This window comes from Ursus arctos, unplaced genomic scaffold (genome assembly GCF_023065955.2).
Source record: "Ursus arctos isolate Adak ecotype North America unplaced genomic scaffold, UrsArc2.0 scaffold_2, whole genome shotgun sequence".
Lineage (NCBI taxonomy): Eukaryota > Metazoa > Chordata > Mammalia > Carnivora > Ursidae > Ursus > Ursus arctos.
The window spans coordinates 103,407,341-103,426,019 of NW_026622874.1; the positions used below are offsets into that span (position 1 = coordinate 103,407,341).

Consider the following 18,679-nt stretch of genomic DNA (forward strand, 5'->3'; position numbering starts at 1 on the left):
CTTTATTGATGTTTCTAGTTCTGTGTCTCGTGTTATCAACGTCCTGTCTGATCATAGCCTTTACCCAACGCAACCTTTAAGAACAGGTGCGTGGGGGGCGCCTGGGTGGCACAGCGGTTAAGCGTCTGCCTTCGGCTCAGGGCGTGATCCTGGCGTTATGGGATCGAGCCCCACATCAGGCTCTTCTGCTATGAGCCTGCTTCTTCCTCTCCCACTCCCCCTGCTTGTGTTCCCTCTCTCGCTGGCTGTCTCTATCTCTGTCAAATAAATAAATAAAATCTTTTAAAAAAAAAAGAAAAAAAAGAACAGGTGCGTGGAGTGTGGGGTGGGGTTTACAATGCTCCTTTGCTTTCACTGAAGAAGTAAGGCCATTTTAATCTGGGGAATGGTAGTGACTATTAGTGCTGAATTCTTGTTTGAGCCCCTGGTTTTAAGCCGAGCAGCTGCGGATCTCATTTATGGCTGCAGATAGCCGGACTCTGTGGGAGGCTCCAGAACATTCCATCCCCCACACGGAGACTCTGTCCCCGTGACGCATGGATCCCCAGCCGCTCCCCCGCCCCAGCCCCGCGGTCTACCCTCTGTGAGTCTGACGACTCCGGGACCTCGTGTGAGTGGGGTCCCTGTGCGTGTCCTTTCATCTTTGTGTTTGTCTCTTGATGCCGGCTGCCTCCCCCCCCATTCTGTCCATCAGTGAGTCCCCATGACGTCGGCATATACTGGAGCCCAGCCACATCCTGGCCTCGGCCCTCACCCTTCCCAGCCATCCTCACCACCTCCCTCGAGGCAACTCGGAGCGCTGCTGTCGGTCCCTAATTTCCAATGGAGGTCCCACTTGGGTTCAGACCTGGGGGTCCCGCTCCCCTCTGCTGTCGTCCACACTGAGTAGGTGTTTGGCATCCAGTTGAGGAAACTCTCCTCTATCCTCGTTTTCGCAAGTTTTTGTCTTGAACGTATGTTGAATTTTGTCAAGTGCCTTTTCTGCCTCAGTTGTTGGGATCAGCATATGTTGCTGGTGGGTACTTGAACGTTGAACCAGCCTTGTGTCCCTGGGACGAGCGCTCTGTGGTCCTGGTAGATGGTGACATTTACGTGGTGCTGAGTTCCGTTGCCAGGACTTGATGGGCTCTTGCATCTAGATCCGTGCGGAACACTGATCTGCAGGGTTTTCTGTGCTGTCTTGGTCTGATTTTGAATCAGAGTATTTAGTGTCGGTTCTTCTTGTAGTGTTTGCTTAACGTCAGCAGTGAAACCCTCTGGGCCTGGAGCTTTCTTTTTCAGGGGCTTTTACATCATGGATTGAGTTTCCTCAGTCGTTCCAGTGCTCCTGAAATGATCTGTTTCATAGGACTTGTAGATTGTGGAAGTTTGTGCTTTTGGAGTATTCACTCTACTTCCTGTTTCTTTTTATAGTTTTATGTTCCCTGCAGATATTTTCAAGTTTGACGTTTGTTTCTTCAAGTGCGATAAGCAGTTGTTTTAGGCATCGCACTTGGTCTTCCAGCGTGGAGCCCATCTGCCCCTGTCTCTGCACCCGTGCGTCGGCCGCTGCTCTCACTGCATCCCCGGCCGTCTTCCTGCACCTCCTGGTCACCACGCTTCAGAAATTTTTCCTGGGCATATCCGCCACCTGGGATGGCCGCATCCTCCCGGAAGCCTGTGTTGGCTCCCGCGGCATGCATGGGGTGCGGCAGACCAGCACCACCTCCACGCCTGCCCCACACTGGCTCCCCGGCCCCGCCGCGGCAGCCGTTTCCTCCGTCCTGCTGTCACAGGGCAGTCCGAGGGAATCTGTTCTCCAGGCTGCCATAAATTCGGTGCACACACGTGTGTGTGTGCTCGTGTGCACTCGGGGTGGGGGGGCAGAAGTGATACATGGGCTCGGGCCATCAGGGTGTCAGGTGGCAGTTCTGGTGCATCCTTTTGCAGCCTCGGCTCACTGCGGGCTGTGTGGGGTGACCTGTGCCCTCAGGACACTGCAACTCCCCTCCCCTAGTTCCTGCTTTCTTCTAGAAACTGGGCTGGGAGTCCCCCTCGTGCCTTCAGATTTCCCGTGTTTTTAAGGTGTAGAAATGACGTACATTGCCTGATCTAATGCGTCCACTGTTGTCAGGGGCAGGTTGAAGGGGCCACCTCGTGGATCTGGGTGTTGCCCTGGGACCCAGTCTTCGAGCCAAGGGGCAGAGTGCAGTCCCTCTGGGGCAGTTCTGTGCAGTGACTTCATGGGCTAAAGCCTTCTGCCTGTTCACTCCTCAGAGGAACCAGGACTCTGCAGGGGCCTGCTCTGATTTTCTTCATTTGGGGCGAGTTATACTTTTGACTCCACGAAAGGAAAAGCTGTGTTATTTCCTGAAGACCGAGTGTCCTGGGCAGGGCTGTGTCTCCGACAAGAGATGTGCACCTCCTTTCCTGCTGGCTGCAGGAGTTCACTGTGACCCTCTTGGAAGAGTCTGGTCTCCTGGTGGTGGGGGAGCGGGTGCTGAGAACTCACCTGTGCTCCAGGTGACCGCTCAGAACCACACTGAGGTGCTGAGAGCCACTGCTGGGGTCTTCCTCCTCTGCGTAGCAAGCGGTTCCCGCAGAGCCCTGTTCTCAGTGCTGTGGGGTCTCGTACAGCCCCTTCCTCCAGGAGCTCAGGTCCCAGGAGAAGTGGGGCTGGGAGGCAGAAGCGGGGCAAGCACGTTAGGAGCTGTCCAGGCAGGGGCAGGAGGAGGAAAGAAGGCGCAGGAACTTGTAAGGAACTTCCTGTCAGTAGATGTCCGCGTTTAGCAGAACCAGCCCCACCGGGAGAGACGGGGGATGTGGCCTTTTCTAATACTAACTGGCATCTTCCCAGGACTCTCTACAGCTGATTTCTTGTGATAAGTTTTAGATTGATTCCACCCTGGGATAAAGGCCTAGAATTACAGTCAGGTTTCATGCACTTTTGTTTTGTGTTCCTTTGGCTTTTAAAACCCTTGTTCCCAGGCGAGAACCTCCACCCACCAGACAATGGCAAAAACCAGATTAACTCACACTGCCAGCGCTTTTCTGCTGACGCAGAACTGGGTGTGGAGGTGAAAGTGCACATGCTTGCTGGCCAGTGTGGTGAGCACGCAGGCTCAGGGACCATTCATCGGGGAGGGCGGGAGCCTTGGACAGGGCTGCGCCAGGCCTTGTGTTCCTGGAAGCCGGTACTGTGTCTGTCTCTGCCTGGGTGGGTCCTCCTGCAGCGCTCCCGCTGTCTTGGACAGGGCCACTCCACTTATCTGGGACTCTTCTATCTTTGGCAAGGGCTTGCTGACCGAAGGTGGCTGCACCGTCCTGTAGGTTTCCTGTGGATGGATGGGGACGTGGGTAGGGCGCTGGGAAGGAAGGAGGGTGGGAGGGAGAGGCTTGGACCTGGGTGGGCATTTTACCCATGACACCGCCCTCCTCCCTCCTTCCCTTCCAGTTTCTGGTGATTGCTGGGCTGGCTGACCGCCTACCTGCCAGAAGCTGGGAAGGTGAAGTGCTCACTGATCTGGTCCGCAGCCGGGCCTCGGCCTCAGTGGCTCTGGCAAGGTGCTCTGTGGATGAGTCGGGTGAAGAGGTGCAGGCCTCTCTTCCTTGGCTCAGGTGATGAGCTCAAGTGCAGAGATGGACCCGGTGCTCAGACACCTCACCTGACCTGAAAGGAGAGGGGGAACGTGACGGGCATCCTGCACCGCGAGCCTCCGCGTGCCTAGGAGGGGCTCTGTCCCAAACAGAGCGTGTATAGTGCAGGTGTGTGTAAGAATAGGTCTGGTGAGGAAGCCTTTGTTTGCTAGGGTTCTGAGCAGCTGGCCCTGTGAAGGTGCCCCAGCACGGTATGCAGCAGAGGGATGGCCATTGACCTGCTTCCTTTCTGAGCTGGGGGCTGGAGAGTCAGCCTGGAGACTGGCGCCCCCGGGCTGCTCGCCCTGCCTGAACGGCCTGGCCACTTCCTTCAGCTCTTAGTAAATTCAGCTTTACTTTTTTTTTTTAAAGACTATTTATTTATTTATTTGAGAGAGAGGCCGTAGGGGTGGGGTGGGGGGAGCATGAGCAGGGGCAGAGGCAGAGGGAGAAGCAAACTCCCGACTGAGCAGGGAGCCCAAGATGGGGCTCGATCCCAGGACCCTGAGATCATGACCTGAGCCAAAGGCAGATGCTTAACCGATCAGCTGACGCCCCTTCAGCTTTACTGCTTTCTCAAGTTCTGTTGGTCTATTTTTAATTTGCCAGCATATCAGAAGACACCCCAAATACTGAGTTTCCCACTGTGGAAAAGAAAGTAAAGCCTGAAATACGAGGCCGTGTGCAAGGAGAGAAGGCGTTGGTTAGAAGAAGGCAGCTTCTGGGACCCTGGGCGGCTCAGCCTTCCCGTTGGCAGGTGTCGCTGGCGCCCAGGAAGCGCCCGCCCGCACGCGTGTAGCGCCCGGTGGGTGGAAAGTGAGCGCCGGCAGACCACGCGCTGCCTTGGAGGGCCCCGAACGGTTTTGCAGACTGGAGCCCGCCTCTGAGCAGGGAGGAACCGCTGTGGGAACATGTGACCCAGGCGGGGTGGTGGGTTTGTTTTTAAGCAGCAGCTTTTTTTGAGATGTAATTTACATAACACAAATTCACCCTTTTAAAGTGTGTACTTAGTGGTTTTTAGTGTATTCACAGAGTTGTTTAACTGTCACCACGATCTAATTTTAGAATATTTTCTTCGCCCCCAAGAGAAACTGGTCCCTGTTAGTGGCCTCCCCATTCCCCCGGCCCCATCACAGACCACGTGGCCCTTCACGTCTGGCTTCTTTCTCTGAGCCTCAGGTCTTCAGGGTTCGTCCACACCATGGCAGGTATCCATGCTTCATTCCCTTATGTGGCCAAATGGCATCCAATTGTGTGGCCAGACCACATCAGCTGTTGGTGGAGCTTGGAGTTGTTTTTACTCTTGGCTGTTGTGAATGGTGCTGCTGTGAATACTCGCGTACGAGTTTTTCTTTGAACACCTCTTTCACTTCTTTTGGGTCCACACCCAGGCCTGGAGTGGACACTCCGTGCACGCTGTCCCGTTTGCTCTGACACCCGTGTGCATGCTTGTCCTCGGGCTGCGTCCTTCTGTGGACGTCCCCCAGCCGTGAATACTGAAGTGTGTGTTTCTTTAGAAGAGTGTGCTCTCATGTCGCACAGCACAGTTCTCAGTACCAAGGGATTCCTGCCATCCCTTGGCACCACAGCAGTACCCCGGCAGCAGTACCCCGGCAGCGTTTCCTTCTCCAGAACATCCTGCCGAGAGCCACGGCTGTGCTGAGTTGCTTTATCTCTTTACCCTCCCTGAATTTGGGACACTCCCCCTGCCTTTCTTTGTCTCTTTGACGTGACATTTTGGATCATTACTGCATCCCCGTTTTGGCTTTTCTGATGCTCCCTTCTGACTAGGTTGAGCTCACAATCCCAGTTAGGACGTCAGAGATAGGAGGCCTCGGGCCCTGTTTAGGGTCTACGTCTGGACTGCCGTTTCCCTTGTGGGCTCCTCATTGGCACTCCATGAAGGACCGTCCCGTCTCACCTGCCTGTCTCCCCCGCGTGAAAACAGCAGCCAGCGGGGACGCACGAGGCCTCTGCGGATGTCCTGCTCCCATCAGGTGTCCTGGATTTAGCCTCCATTAGGGATTCTTGCCTGTCCCGGGCTTCGCTGGGACCGCTGCAGGTGGCCTCCCCCATCGCCAGCTCGAGGGAGCCCTCCACTCTGAGGTGTGCGAGGCTCACTCACCCACTCCTTGTCCATTTCATTTACCTTATGTTTACTTGTACTCAGTACTGGAATGGACACGTGGGTTGTCATCTTTCAGTAGTCTGTAATTGTCTTGATGCTCAAAGTGCCCGGACTTGGCTAGTGAGAACCCTTCGGGTAGGTCCCTGTGTCCTTTTGACGTGACCCTGTCATTCTCTTGAAGCTCTCCTTTCTTCTGGCGGAACACCGTGTGCCAGGGCTCACCTTGTACTCCTTCCCTGCCCGAATCAGCCATTTCTCTGAGGAGCCTAGTTTCTTCTCGGGGGAACCGCCTGGGCACTGCTGGGCCTGCAGCCGCTCAGGCCCCTCCTGGCCCCGCTGGAGCTAGAGAACATGTGACCACACGTGTGCACACAGCATGCATGCACGCACTGCGCACATGTGCACGTACACGGCCCGAGTGCCATCCTGCACGTATTCTTAGTTTAGAGATCTTGAGGTTCACTGGACACCCTCAATTCCATCAACCCTGGGGCCCTCCCTGCCTGCCCTTCTCCCTTCCACGTTGCATCCCCTGCTGTCCACTTGAGAACAACTCCGGGTTCATTGACAAACATGCTCCTTTCAGAATGTGGATAACAGTTGAAGGACTGCCCCAGTCGTGCCACCTCGGAAGACAAGGGGACACATTCCTGTGAGGCTGTAAGGCCCCGGATGCCTCCGCCCCTCCAAGGGGGATGCAGGGTCTGGGAAGTGTCACCCTCGTAATCAGGAGTTACTTATTAAGCGCAAAGAAAATCATGAAATCCTATTTGGTGCTAGCACCAGTGGGTTTTGTGTGCTTACAGCTCCGTACTTCTGAGCTCTTGGTGGGTTACAGAGCCTCAGTGCCTGGGAGAGCCAGGTTACCAGGAAATGGCAAGGCCACCAAACGCCTTGATTTTATCTTGTGGCATTCCTGACAAAATAATTAAATCAGCCTCCAACTGTCAGGCAAATGCTTCTGAGAGCGGCCTGTGTCTGAATGGGCCAGGCAGCCTGTGCACACAGGCTCCGTCGTCTCTGACCCGGGCTCGAGGGCCTTGGGCTCAGAAGAGACTCCAGAGGCCGGCTGTCCAGTCTTCTGTCGAGTCAGGACCTCTACCTTGCACTTGCCCTTCTAGCGACCGTCCAGTGGACCCTCGGGAGTTCTGCTGTCGGTTTACGCATTAGGAGATGGGCTTCAAGAGGTTAGAGGTAGGAGCTGCGTCCGGCCCTGCTGGACCTGTGCCCCGGGCAAGCAGCAGCCGTGGAAGGCCTGGTGGTGAGGCGGCTGTTCAGGAGCAGGTGGCAGCTATGAGCTCAGGGCCGGCCTTTCCCAGCTCTCACAGCAGTGTCTGCCATGTGAATGGCAGCCCACGGGGGGCTGGCTGGGGGTAGGCGGTCCCTGCCCTTGATCGATGCTTTGGGGCTGTGGTCAGATGCAGTTCCTGCCCAGACTTCTTTGGAGGGGCTCTCCATTCTGCTCCTTCCTGACCAGAACATCCCGTCTGGTGCACCTTTGGGAAAGGATTGAGCCTGTGACCCTGACTGACCTCTTGATCCCTGAGTGCTGTAGAGGAAGGGACGTAGGTTTTGGAGACGTGGGCTGTGGGTCAGTTCCTGGCTACATCATTACCATTCAGGATTTCAGGTGGTTCAGGACTCTGAGTAATGGGGACAGTGTGTGCCTCACGGGTTTATTGGAAGAATCAGAGCGCAGGCCTGATTCCCTGATGCACTGTCTCCCTCACCCTTTGTCAGGAGCTACAGCTCAACAGCCTGGGTCTCCAGGCTCTGTGCAGTCTTCAAGCACCTCCCCGCCACCGCTTTTCACGTTGGGAACGGTGCGTGTGTTTGCTGAACCCTTGCGATAGTCAGATGCTCGCGGCTGGGGTGCCGGGCTGTGCGTCCGCTCTGCAGCTTGGAATTGTCAGCACTGAGGTCAAAGGGGGGACTTGGTAAGGAGCAGGGTTTGCAGGCTGGGTCCTTGGGCGTGGCCCTCTGCTCTGACCGTGCCCTGGGCTGGGGCAGAGCCCATCCTGAGAAGCTGTTCCACGGGGGGCGGCTCGGAGGATGTGTGAGGGAACGCATCTTAGAACCTCTCCCGGCTTTTATAGGACGGGGTGCATCAACGCGGTGTCTGTGCCCCGCGTAGACTCGTGACTTTTGGAGGTTCTGGAGAGGTCGAGGATGGAGGGAGGCTCTTCCTTGGAAGTTGCTCCCCTTGCCTCAGCTGCAGGGTGGGTGTCCTGTGACAGCACCGCGGGTGAGCTCCCGCGGCCACCCTGGAGCGATGCTCCGCACGCCAGAACTGCTAGTGCCCGGGAACCGTCTTCAGCAGTTGGTTGGTTTTCCGGTCCTGCAACGGGGATGTTTATTTAGAAAGTGAGTCTGAAGTGGGACTTGTGTGCTGGAGGTGGCATTTCTGCACGGTCACATTTGGTCAATACAAATAGTTACTTGGGACAGACACTGTCTTTCTTGGAGATTTGCACCCATAAAAGCCACTGAAACTTCAAATGGCTCATTTCCCTGTCACTAAATGTTGTCCCGCCTCTCCCGCCGGAAGCCCTGCCTGTGCGAAGATCCTGGAGGGCCCCCTCTTCTGGGGGGGTGGGCCCCCCGCTTGGAGCTTATGCGGCAGGAGGAGAGGGGTTCACTTGGGTCCCGCCTCAGCCCACATTGGAGGGCGGGGCCCCCGGCTCCCATGCATTAGAGGATAGGGACCCCAAGCTGGTCTGTATTAGAGGACAGAAACCCCCTCTCCCCCCCAGCTGCCTCATGAGCCCCCTGAGCTATTGCAGGCACATTGGCTGATGTTGCTAGTACAGAGCCTTCTAGAAGAGCCAGGGCATGTGGCGCATTTCCAGTAGTGCTCACTCTGGCACCCAGAGGTCATGCACCAGAGTGTCAGACGTCTTGGAGATGCCAGGTGCGTGCGGGTGCCTGGATTTAGATGTTGGCCCCGTGAGGGAGCTCTGGCTGGGTCGTGAGCCTGGTGACGTCAGGGGTGGGGGCTTCCTTGTGAGGAAAGACCGGTTCCGCTGCCGAGGCTCAAGGACCTCCACCCTGCTGCCCCCCACCCGCAGCGAACAACTCAGAGAATTGAGAATCAGGACGTGACTATGTTTTATTGACAAAGGCTGGACGTTCCTAGCAATCACTAGTTTTTCTTTTGTACATTTTAAGAAGAACTGTTTACATTGCCGTCATTTTCATCCCCATTGTTACTCTCAGAGGCCAGCTTTCTCCCACGCACACTGGCTCCCCAGCCTGTACCCCTGTGGCCTCCTTCCCTGGTGGTGTAGGTGCAGAGACGCCTGTAAACAGGCAGCAGTGGGCCAGCGACTCGGACAGCAGCGGGGTCTCTGGTTGCAGAAGAGCCTTCCGGCTGAGGCAACCCGAGTGCTCAGGGTCATGCAGCCGCTGTTGGCGAGGGGCCACTCTGAGGAGTGTGCGTGGAAGAAGCACTTCTCCCTTCCTCTCTAACTCGAGTGCTCTCGTTAGTACGCACAATAAACCATAAACCATAGATGTGGAGGATGGACCACCGTATCCAGTTCAGATCCGCTGAGTGTGTTCTGTCTTCAGACTTCATTTTTCCCAAGGACGGCAGATTTATGGCAGATCAACCTTGAAACGGTCTTTCCTCCAAAACGAAGTCCCCTTCGTTTCGCTTTCATTGGCCAACAAGAGAAACGTCCTTTGCTGTAGACACAGTGTGTGCAGAGTGGAGTGCCAGCTCACGCCGGTCCCTGTGCCCTGCGGCTCTGGGTGCGGGTGGGGAGCCCTGGTGGTCTGTGCTCGGCCCCAAGCCAAGGTGGCTCGCAGTGAGGGCTCCTTAGAGTGCAGGTGTGCCCGCGGCCAGGGCACGGGTGGGTTGGCGTGTTCTGACCGGGCTCAGGGCCAGCTGTGGTCCAGCCCTTCCCCCCGCCTGGCCCCGGGGGTGACACAGCGCCGGGTCTGTGCTGGTGCGGCTCCGCCGCCTCTACACTGCGCTGCTGAACTTCACATCGGACTGTTCGGTGCTGTCGGGAATGACTGCCTTCAGGGCGGCGTGGCAGAAACGGTTCAGAGCTGACATGTTGGTTTTCTGCTCAATGTACAGCCTCAGTTTGTCCCTAAAAGTCTCCCCCAGAAAGCTGTAGATGAGGGGGTTCAGGCAGCTGTTGGAGAACGCCGCCAGGTTGACGATGTGGCCGGTGAGCGGGTAGGCGTGGCGGAAGGACTGCGTGCAGGGAGCGGCTCCCGGCTGCGTGCGCTGCAGGAGGTGGACGCTGATGAAGACGTTCTCCGGCAGCCAGCAGACGAAGAACACCAGGACCACGGCGAAGATCATGCGGAGGGCTTTCTGCCTCCTGGGGCGCAGGCCCCGGTGCCTGTGGGCCTTGACGAGCACCCGGACGATGAGCGAGTAGCACAGGCCGATGACGGCGAAGGGGATGATGAAGCCCAGCGTGACTTCCAGCCACTGGATCTCCTTGACGTCGGCAAAGCAGAAGCAGACCTCCTCCGTGTGCTGCAGGTGCACGGCGGTGAAGGGCACCAGCGTGGCGGAGACGGAGGCCATCCAGATGAGGCCGCAGCTCAGCCTGGCGTGCTGCTTGGTGCGGAACAGGCTGCAGCGCATGGCCTTGGCCAGGGCGATGTACCGGTCAAAGCTCATCCACGTGAGGAAGAAGATGCTGCTGTACATGTTGATCTGGAGGAAGAGCGACATGAAGGTGCACAGCACGGTGATGTCATAGTACTGCTCGTCCAGGTTGAACACCTCGATCAGGGAGTCGGCCACCAGGATGAGGTCAGCTGCCGCCAGGTTGATGAAGTACAGGTCCGGGATTGTCATCTTTTCCCGGAAGCTGATGTTCACCACCAGTATCAGGATGTTCCCCACGAAGCCGATGGGGAAGAGGAAGATGGTGTACAGGCACGAGAGGAAAAGCCCAATCACGTACTGCTGGTGCTCAGAGAGCTCGCCTGTCTGGTTTGCCAGGACGGTGCCAGCGAGTGCGTGGGACAGGTTGAGCTCCGGGGAGGTGCTGTTGGAGGCGCCTGGGTGCGTCTCCATGCCGAAGACGGGCGCTGGGGAAGTCACGTCCATATCCCCAGATGCACGGCTCTCAAGGTGTGCCGCACGACTCCAAATCCAATTTAAACAATAAATCCATCTCGAGAAAGAAAGGTGACGCTCTTCGAAGTGAGCCAGACGTTTGTGAGGTCAGAACTCATCACAGGCACCGCCGGAAAGCAGCGTGGCTCTGTTTTGCAGAAAGCTGAGCAAACGGAGAATGTCATCCATGTCCGCACCGCAAGAGGCGCCCTGTGTGGGCATCTGCTCGGCATCGGCCGCTGTGTTCAGCACCACCGGATGGCGCTCGCTACCTGTGCACCTGAGGGAAGCACACAGAAGAGGAGTCAGTCTTTGGTTGAAGTCTTTACGGCTTTCCGATGAGGGCGGTCTCAGCAGCAGATGGCCGCAGGGTGACGGCAGGCGCGTGAGTGTGAAGGGAAGGCCGGGACTTGAGGTCCTTAGCGTCTCGGAGAGATGGTTGCCACTGAGCTGAGGGAAAAGAATGAAGTGTAGAAAATGCCCCATTTTCTGTCCCCAGGGCTCCCGGGCTGCTCAGTCTGACCGGAGCCTGGACAGTGAGTCATCCTAATGTGTGGTGGACGCCTATTTTTTAACATAGTTGAATAGCAGGCTTATGAAGTAACATGGCTGTTGGGTATGGAAATCTCAGGAAAAGTACTATTTGCCAGCAGAGGAAATAAAATTTATTTCAGCAGCTGTTGGAAAGAGAACTAAGACGAGAAGGGAAAAACCCAGCTTCTCTGAAGATAGTGGACCCAGAATGCTTTCTGGAAACTGGAGCTGAATCTCTTACGATAAAACGGATAAAAGAAATCTAGTTTTGTTTTGTTTTTGCTAACCTAAGCTTGGGTGCCCCAAATGAAACTTTTTTCATGATATGAAATGAAAGAGAAAAAAATAACGAAATTGTACTTGTATTAGGAAATAATATTTATCCAGTGTTTTTATGAATTATTGTAAAATCTAATATATTTTTGTAATGTTTGTAACCTAAAGGTGGGTTAAAAAAAAAAAAAAAGCCTAAGCAAAGCCCTTTAGACCTTTGCTGCTGATAGGTCCAGCCTATGGGGCCGTCCACCACGACCTGGCTTGTCCAGGGTCTCGACACGCGAGTCAGCCAGGGTTCACTGGGCAGCCGCCGTGGCGTTTGGGCCGTTGCAGGTGGGGAGGGGTGCTCATGCGTCGAGGGGGTAGGGGCCTGCCACAGAGGACGAGAAACCCCAAGGAAGCCGACCTGGCACATTAAGATGGACTTGAATTGTTTTTCAGTTGAGAGTTCTTGTTTTACCCAGTGAGATCATTAGGAGTCATTTTTGAAGTATTGCCAAACCAGACGAGACATTTATTGAACCACTGCTTGAAAATACCTCTTAAAAAAAAAAAAAAAAGCGGAAAAGAAAAGCAGAAAAACATAAATCCCGGCCTTAGGGTTGGTTATTATTTAAAAAGTATTCAGAAAGCTTTGCTTAGCTGGGGTTGATAAGTTTTTTAGTTATTTTGCATTTTTTTATTCATCTTTAGTAGATAATACCAATTTGAACCACATAAATGTCATTGTTCCCAGATACTATCTGTAACGTTTAAAGCCTCTGTTTTTAATTTCTTTGTAAAAAGTGCTCCGAGTGCTTGTTTTGCTCTCTAAATGTGAAAGCTCGGGGCTGTTTTCGATGCTTCCAGAGGAAGGCTTGGAGGTGAGGGAGCCCACCACACACGCTCGTCCTCTTCCCGTGCTTGTCAAGATAGGCTGTGTGGAAAGAGTTTTAGAGCGAGTCCTCCACTTCTTTCCCACGTACAGGAGTCTTTTGATCCTCGGCAAATACTGTTACTTTCATAGGGCCTAGAACAGACACGGGAACTAGGGTGGATTTCCTACCGCCACAGCACCCTCCTGAGAGTTGACCATGAATTTATAACGATGAGCATTAAACAGTTCGGTATCGTTTTGTTTCACGTTTCCACTGCTTGTCTAGTTCTAGAAAACTAAAACCACATTTGTCAAGTCTACCGGGTGTGTACCTTTGTGAAGGAATACTAATCCGCCCAGATGTGTGGCTTGGGCGAGCGTTTTCATTGAGTGACTGATGCGTGGTACTGTAGACAGAGCCATCTGATTGTCCTAACGTGAGACAGCCCCTGGCTTGAACAAAATACGACAGAATACTGGATATTATTTTCGGCATGCATTATAGAAAGAACCTTGGTGCATAAGCCTCCCCTCCCGTAGTCACGTCTGGGTTCTCATGTGGAGGAGAGGGTCTGTAGCCTCAACGCCCCCTCACCAGAGGGTGGCCTGTATCCATGCCTGCGTCCAGCTGTAAGCATAACATGCTGCACCTTATGTGAGACCACTGAGCCAGGTCTGCCTGGCGGTCTCCATTGCGGCACCGACCCCAGCGCAGAACCAGGAACCCAGGACGGAGACTCACCTGCACCGCAGCTCGGCCGGTTCTTGGCAGACCCTTCCCCGTCCCTCGGAGGGCTTGTCAGCCGGCCTCAGCAAACGTGCTTGTGGCAGGCCGGAGGCGCAGCCGCAGCTCTCCCTCGGCTGGTGGGGACTGTGGACTTGGTTCTACCCGTCGAAGAATGCCAGAGCGGTGGTCCTGGAGAGGGAGGCCTCGTGCACGAGGCTGACCTGCCAGACTGCCCGTCATCGCTCTGTCTTCATTGCTCCGGACGCACACCGCACACCGGGGGCACCACCGCTGGCTTTATAGGCTTCCCAGGGCCGCCCATTGTGCTCTGCACCGCTGGACGGCCTCCTCAGAAGGCCAGCATTAACCCTTTTTTTGCTGGCCTTTTTTCTCCCACACTGTGGCAATGAGCTCAGCCCCACTGCACATTTTCATGGAAGTTTCCAGATTTAACTGCTTTTCTTCACCCACCGATAGAATTTTTTTTAAGTGTGACAGCATTGTAAGTAGGTCTTGTGTACCTTTCAGATGATGACCCATCGTCATTTGTTGGAACTGAAATAGTCTTGCCTGTTTTTAAAACTAAGTACTAGATTTCCTAAGCTTAGAGAGTACTGTACTAATTATACTTAGAGAATTTAACCTAGAACTTTCACAAAAGCATTTTCAGAAAGAAATTTAAACCCAAGAAATAGCAGGTATTTGGGGCAAGTACATTAGCAATCAGTTGTTTTTCTGCCGTCAGCATTAGCCATGTTTCACCTCTCCCCTTCCCTTTGCTTCTGAAACTGCCTGGGTGCCCATGTCCCACAAGAGTCGGTGACCGACCCGAGAGGCCCTCCTCCTCCTCCCCGCCACGGCCACGGCCCTTGTGAGCTCAGGGTGAACATAGTCCCAGTCCCAGGGACCCCCAGTGCCTGACTGTCCTGAGGGTAGCTGCTGTCTCCTGCCCCCCACCCCCAGCCAGTTGTTGGGATTCACCATCAGCATGGAGAAAGGCCAGCAGAGTCGCCCCAGTCCCCAGGCACGTGCACGTCAGGTCTGTAAAGTTTGCAGGACCTGCCGTGCCCTGGCTGCTTGCGCCAAGTTGTGCGGTGTTCGTGGACATCATTGTAATTGATCTCATACTTTTGTCTTGGTGACTTTTTACTTTTTAAATTTTTGGAAGCTGGAGATTGAACTGAGTGTGATCTTTTGGTTTACTGAGTGTGACTAAAGCAAACGTCTGCAGCGTTGGCGCCATGGAGGCCAGCGTGTGCTCCTCCCAGAGGACGGACTCTGGTTCCGGGCTTGGAGTGAAGGTGTCCAGTCAGACGGGGGCATGCCAGGCGCGGGGTGCCCCTCTGCACACTGGCACGGCAGGTGGCCAGTGTGGCTTCCCTGCAAGCTTTCTGTTCTGACAGGAGCTTGTTTTCAAACGAGCTTGAAGGTATCCTGAATGACAATAATCTAACATCTTTCAGATTCATCTCTTATACACATGTTTTTCAACAGAAAGTACTATGTTAAATTTTTTTATGGAAAAATACTAACATCCAGTGTTCTTTCCAGCTTTAGAATCCAGACATAATTCTAATCCGTGAGCTTCTTAAAATTCTGAATGACATGGTAACGTGAATGAGGGTGTGGTGGTCTTTGACCTACGTGGACAGCCACAGACTCCCGATGATTCCAGCACTAATGATGCCCGAGGACACCATTTTGAAAGAAATGAGTCATGAGAAAGTACAGCTTCCTCTTGTGTTAAAAAAAATAAATAAAAATCCAAACCTTGAAATAGCCAAGACATGTCACGTAAAAATAGCCACTGCCTACTCGCCCCAGCCCGTGGCCTGCAGCCCCTCTGGTCCCAGTGGCCGAAGAGGAGCTTCCAGCGGCTCCCGACGCGGCACCGCTTCATCTCCCACCGAGTTTGCTCTGGGACGGATGGCCCTGTGCCTGGCGTGCTGAGGTTGTGCGGAAGGCTTGGCATCGGCTGATGAGGGCTGCCAGGGGTTGGCACTGGGTGGCTGGTAACCTGTCAGCCCTCACACAACCAGCTCGCGAAGGCACAGGACCCTGCTGTGAGGGACTTGAGTCCCCTGAACCCAAGCTGATGTCTGCATGGGTCGGGGATGGGAACATCTTACAGGTGTCTCTGTAAAGCATAAAGACCTCCTGTAAATTTTAAAACCTACCCTTCAGTGAGTGCTTACTCATGCTGGGCTCTGTTTGCTAAGCACAGTCTACCCACTGGCTCACTTAACCCTCATGGAGCACCCTGGCAGGTGGAGGCTGGTCCTGTCCCTGAGGTGCAGGCGAGAAGCCTGAGCTCAGGTGCATTCGCCCCAGGCCTTGGTCTGGCTGACTCTGGCCTGTGGTCCTTGTCATCACTCTGAGTGCTCCCCACGTGGCCAGTCCCCTTGTAACAAGGTGGTCTCGATGCTGCATTGGACTTCTTTATAGATTTTGTCCATCCCCAGAATAGGACGATAGGGAAACTTCAAAGGGAATCCAGTCTGATTGGCGTACATTTAGTTAAATTTGCAAATATAGTCCGATTATGGGTAATGCATAGAGAACAGACATGCGGTAAAGCCAGGAGGTCTGCCTGAGTGAGGGGCCTGCCAGAACCCTCACCTTCATTCCCAGCTGCTCCAGGCCAGGCGCTGCCTGCGCGTCACAGTTGCACTTCCCGGTGTCCCCCATCCCTGCCACCCCTGCTCTTCTGTAGCAAAGAATTGTCCCCTGCCTGCGGAGGGCCCCCTGTGGTGAGACACAACACCCCCCCCCCCCCACAGCGGGAGCAAGCCCAGTCTCCGAACCACCAGGTTCCATTTTTTCCCTCTGTGGTCGGCTGCCCCGACGCCCTTCGTAGAGGGGGGGCATGTGAGGTTGTGGCCCGTAGAGCAGCTGTAGAACACTAGGACACCCGGCATCTCGCCGTCCTTGGCCTCGGGTGGGGCTGTCTTCCCACTGCGCGTGCACCGCCCTTCACCCGGACGGCCTGCTTAGTGAGACGTGAGCAGAGTCCCAGACATCTGGGCTCCTGTTTCCTTAGGGTGCATCGCAGGGCGAGAGCACATCAGTCCCGTTTGTAGGCTCGTCGGCAGGATTCAGCTCACGGTTGAGACCCCAAGTGATGTGGGTGCCACGCTTTGGAGTCCGCCAGCGTTGGGAGGCACAGCCTGGCCCATGTGGTGCTTCTGGGAGGGGAAGCCCACGGGCACCGCGGGTGATCCCACACTTGAGCGGCAACACCGCGCGCACAGCCTGCCGTGCGTTTTCTCTGATTATCCCGACTGGGGGAGGCAGAGAGCCCCTTTCCCTGCGTTCTTTGTGACACTTACACAGCACCTGTGCGCTTTGTGCTCACACCCACCCTGAGCATTCCGGCCGGCACCACCTGCTATCAAGACAGAGGCCAGGGCCCAGAGAGGGGACGGGAACGCGCTTACCCTGGGGAAGTGTGTGTGATGGGTGTCCTGCATCCTCAAAGTCGGCCGCAGGCTGGCCTAAGGGTGTGTGTGCTGTTAGGGACTACTGTAGGCCCCCAGTGGGTAGCCGTTGGCCAGGGCCAAGTGTCAGAACCTCTGAGTCTGAGTGTGTGTGTGTGTGGCCCTGGAAGCCGGGCTGGGGAGTGGAGGTGCGACCACCAGGCACTTCCGTCCACGTGCGCTCTGCTCTGCAGACCCAGCCCAGAGCCTGTGCTGGCAGGAGCGGACGCATCAGTGCCGTCATCCCATCCTCTTTGGGGCTACGGGTCAGTGAGACCTGAGCGGCAGTCCCGTGTGTGTGCAGACCATAGCGTGCCGAACAGCCACCATCTACACCGTCCGAGGCTGTTCCCTCGAGAAAAACAGACGGGCCTTCTGCAGACCCACCGTCCGGCCTTTCCTGTCACGGGAGGAGACACCGAGTGTGCAGGTGCTCTCCAGCGTCAAATGCATCTTCACACCCACACCCTGGGGTATTTTATGACACCATAAAGGAGCCGTCCCTGTGGTTTCGCTGGTGTTGACTTTTTGGACAGCTGGGCTCCTCTCAGCCGTTGCCTGGAGCTTTCTGGACATTTCCTCTAATTCTCTGGGAGCGATGTGCCAGTGGCACCCAGAACACAGTGCATGTGGCTCGTAGAAGCGCGGGTGGGTGGTGCACACCAGGCTCTGCCCCGAGGAGGGGTGTTTGCGGGTGGCATATTCTAGAATGGCAGCTGGAGGCCTGGGTCCCCAGGGAGAGGCTGGGATCTGCAGGAAGTGGCTTCCTCTCACCCTCTATCCCCTCTGTTCTGAGCCATCTTTTTCCAATCGAGGTTTCATGGGCGCCTTCTGGGCTGAAGCACCTCCCACGCTAGAAAAACCACAGTTCTCTGTGGCTCTTGACCTTTCTCTCAGGTTTGTCCTTGAAGAGCTCCTGTTCTCAGTGTGTCCTGTCTGTCCCAGGGCGAGGAACGAGCAGACGACAGCCATGTGGGGCTGGTGCTTGGGGCCAGGGGCACCTTGGTGTCCTAGAAGTCAGGTTTCCCCACCTCCTCTCCCGTCAAACGGTACCTTTTGTGTTTCAGACGTTGGGCTTCCTCATAGGATTTGTTTAAAGAAAGGATCCTTCGGCTCAAAAGAAAAAGTTTGAGAACCACCGATTTACATTCCTGTGGTCAGGTTCTAAAAGTATTCCTTTAGCCAAAATACTGAGAAACTCAGTGGGATCAGATTCTCTGGGCTTGGCTTACGTGTGTGCTGTCGGCCATTTCTCGAAGGAGCCCTGAGCACATGTGAGCCTATAAAACTAGTAGGCTGTTGGCTTCTATTATTGTGTATTTATGCATTAATTTAGGTCCTTCCACTTCTGGCCATAAATGAGTAACATTGGGGGACTTGCCATAAACCATTAAAAAGCTGGATAAAATAGAGGACACAGCTGTTTTCAGACACTGGGGCAGTGGGCAGTGCAGGACCCCAGTCTCAGAGAGAAGGAAGCAGGTGCACTGAGCCCCCTCGTCTGAGGCAGGAGGGGTTCTGAGCAGCCCGGGATGACCAGACCACGATGAGGGGATGGAATTAGGTTTCTGGGAGGCTGAAGGAGCTGGAATGGCAGGAGATGGGGCTGGAGACAGGGAGCCAGGTCGAGGAAGAGCTCTGAGGTGCGGAGAGCTGACCCTATGCGTGCCTAGTGTGAAGAGTCAAGGCTGTGCCGAGAACAGCTGCAGGCCAGCTCCAAGCCGAACAACTCCCAGAGCCAATGTAGGCCGGGGCTGCGTTCTCCTTCCGCCCAGTCAGACGAGACATTACTGAGCATTTGTGACAATGAGGAGAGGCCCCAGAATGGGACACTCCAGACCCTGCCTCACGAAGCTTAAACACAACTCTCCAGAGAAGCCCACGGATCTACAGGGAACAACGTGCCTGCCGGAGTAAACTTCAGTGCTCTTTAAAAGAGGAGAGTAAGGGGCGCCTGGGGGGCTCAGGCCGTGAAGCA

At 55.1% G+C, this 18,679-nt stretch overlaps 2 protein-coding genes across 7 annotated transcripts in view; one reads left to right on the forward strand and one right to left on the reverse strand.

Annotated features, from left to right (window-relative positions):
• The window catches only part of CUNH7orf50 (chromosome unknown C7orf50 homolog), a 128,026-nt gene that overhangs the window by 32,031 nt on the left and 77,316 nt on the right, over nt 1-18,679 (forward strand). The gene's annotated exons all lie outside the window — the stretch shown is intronic.
• On the reverse strand, nt 8,828-14,983 carry GPER1 (G protein-coupled estrogen receptor 1). Of its 2 annotated transcripts, none has more exons than XM_026489006.4 (2): nt 13,241-14,983; nt 8,828-11,112 (listed from the first exon to the last, which is right to left on the reverse strand). In XM_026489006.4, exon 2 carries the CDS (start codon nt 10,821-10,823, stop codon nt 9,711-9,713), a length of 1,113 nt encoding a protein of 370 aa, XP_026344791.1. In that variant the 5' UTR covers nt 10,824-11,112; nt 13,241-14,983; the 3' UTR covers nt 8,828-9,710. The 2 variants fall into 2 exon arrangements, with proteins under 2 accessions (XP_026344791.1, XP_026344790.1); XM_026489005.4 differs by having other exon boundaries at nt 8,828-11,282.